Source organism: Aplysia californica, unplaced genomic scaffold, assembly GCF_000002075.1.
Source record: "Aplysia californica isolate F4 #8 unplaced genomic scaffold, AplCal3.0 scaffold01095, whole genome shotgun sequence".
Classification (NCBI taxonomy): domain Eukaryota; kingdom Metazoa; phylum Mollusca; class Gastropoda; order Aplysiida; family Aplysiidae; genus Aplysia; species Aplysia californica.
The window spans coordinates 38630-41129 of NW_004798365.1; the positions used below are offsets into that span (position 1 = coordinate 38630).

The 2500-nt window shown below is 40.5% G+C and overlaps 1 protein-coding gene across 3 annotated transcripts in view; it reads left to right on the forward strand.

Annotated features, from left to right (window-relative positions):
• The window catches only part of LOC101847782 (protein furry homolog), a gene marked incomplete in the record, with an annotated part of 102518 nt that overhangs the window by 15923 nt on the left and 84095 nt on the right, over positions 1–2500 (forward strand). For all 3 annotated transcript variants that reach the window (XM_013089976.2, XM_013089978.2, XM_013089977.2), the window contains 4 exon segments: positions 408–531; positions 855–992; positions 1630–1728; positions 2446–2500. The exon segment at positions 2446–2500 is cut by the window's right edge and continues 103 nt beyond it. In XM_013089976.2, the coding sequence (XP_012945430.1) occupies positions 408–531; positions 855–992; positions 1630–1728; positions 2446–2500 (416 nt within the window).

The window sequence follows — 2500 nt, forward strand, 5'->3', positions numbered from 1 at the left end:
CCGTCTATTGTTTCTGTCTGTCTATCTTGCTTTTCCACTGCAAGAAATGACAGTTAACCCTATCCGTACCTGGGGTTGTATTCTTCACATTTTAGAATACTTCTAGTACAAAGATCTCTTGAAAACTTTCAGTATTTCTCAAAAAATAATTTTGACAGACTGCTATGCAAAGCGTACGGATCAGATTAATGAGACACGTTGTACGGATAGGGTTAAGGAGTTGATGCGCTGCTCCTTACTCAACATTCAAAACTTTCTGTTACGTTTGTCCTGGACTTTCCTTGCACTACTTGAATGTTGTTGTAGTGAAGTACGTTCTCTTACTCAAACTAAACCTGGATCGCTAACAACAACAACAACTCAAACTAAACTGTCCACTACCTGACTCTCCCCTTCCCTTACTCCAGGTTCCTGGCTGTTCGTAAAAAGTTCATGAATGAGCTGAAGGAGCTGAAGCTGCGCGACCAGACGCCGTATACAGCACAGAGCATCATCAGCCTGCTCATGGGACTCAAGTTCTTCAGGGTCAAGGTATAGTGTGTGTCATTAATGGTGTCTTTGTCACATAGATTTTATTACTGGAAATGTGTGAAATGCAGTTGTTATGTTGATCATTTATTTGAAAATGTGGTTGTAAATGCTGACTCAAGTAAAGTCTGTCATGATAACAAACATAATAAATGTATCGGTTATCGTGCTGAAATTTGACAGGACACATGGCTGTAATGGTGCTTGTTTACTCTAAATCTGATGACTCAGGACATGCTTCTTCTTTTGTATTACTTAAATTGTGCCATGCAATGTTTGCCTCGATGCCAGTTCATACCAATAGTATTTTCTCCCTCTCCTTGAAGATGCACCCCATCGAGGAGTTTGAATTGTGTGTCCAGCTTCTGCTGGAACTGGGTCACTACTTCCTGGAGGTCAAGGACAGGGACATTAAACATGCGCTGGCTGGTCTCTTTGTGGAGATTCTGCTTCCTGTGGCTGCTGTAAGTTGTGATTATATTGTGATTTCTTTTTTGTCTCGATGAAGCTTCTGCTTCTCCCAGGTTTTCCCAGAATTTTGAGAGCATGTTGGGCTTGCCAGTATTTCATTGATTGCACAAGAAAAAGGAGGACTTGTAATGTTTTTTAGTCGTGGAGAGCAAGATCAACCTGAATCTTTTATTTGTTTTGGAAAGTGTCAATATGTTTGGGTCTTCCAACTGAAGATGTGTCTGATTCTCTTGTCTTTTGTAAAATTTAGATTTGCTCATGTTGTCAGAGTGCTTCCTTCATTAGCTCAATTGGTATCTGCGGAGAGGGTGAGGCTGGTTTGAATCCCTGCTAGATGTTCTTGAGCTCTGGTCGTTTTGTGGGTTTTCAAGACACTCAACTCATTTACCATTTTGCTCTGTCTGTCGGAGATGGATGTTAAATTTGGAGGTCTTGCCTCTTAAATAACTTAACAGTGTTGAAGAAGGCGTTGATTCCATACACTTACTTACTTTACTGATGTTGTTGTCTCTTAGTTCATGTGCTTTCGTCATATCTTTTTGCTAATAATTCAGACATTTCTGAAAATAGGGTCACATTTTAGAATCTAATCTTTCTTGTTTTTATATATTTATTTATTTCTTTGTTCAGACTGTGAAAAACGAGGTGAACATCCCAGTCCTGAAGAAACTGGTGGAGGATTTGTACACAGTCACAGTGGATATGGCTACAAAGCGCAAACACACACTGGTGGGTAGATGTGTTACACGCAGGAGTTTGTATTTGTGAGATGTGTTGTCTACATGGTGCGCTGATTGTCTGTAATTGTGTGATATCTGGGTATGTCATAACTTTGACGGATTATTCAGCGTATGTATTTATATGCATATGTGTGTCATATGTATCTATTAATATGCATAGACCCTCCGGGGCAGAACTACAGACTGAAGTGTCTTTAGGCCATTCCCATGTTCCTATGCACAGTAGAATTGTAAATGGGGTGATTCACCAATGTCATGCTCATAATTGCCTGAACTGCAACTGGGAACTGCTGCTTTTTCTTTCCTAATCCTTACTATCGTCATTTTTTCCTCTACTTCTTTTGTATGTTTGTCACACTCTTGTGACCCGCTATTTCCGGGGTGTCTTGATAGTTAAAGCAGACTTTGTGCTGTTGAAGCTAGAGAGGTGAACAGAGTGAGCCTGATTCCCTGTCAAGACTTCTCTGTTGACCTCCACCCCTTGGCGCTCATGACCTCATGCAGTTGCGAGCGCCGTAAAACTCCTACTAAAAAAACAAAACAAACTGATATGCATATATTATTTGTGTCATATGTATGTAAGTATGTAAGCCATCGTAAAGCAAATTTCCACATAACATCAATTTTTTTCTAGGATTTATCTACTCTTGTATGTTTTTTCCTCTCCATGTAATTGTGGCGGTGTTGTTGGCGTTGTGTGATGCAGCATCTGTTCCCCCTGGTGACGTGCCTGCTGTGTGTCAGTCAGAAGCAGTTCTTCC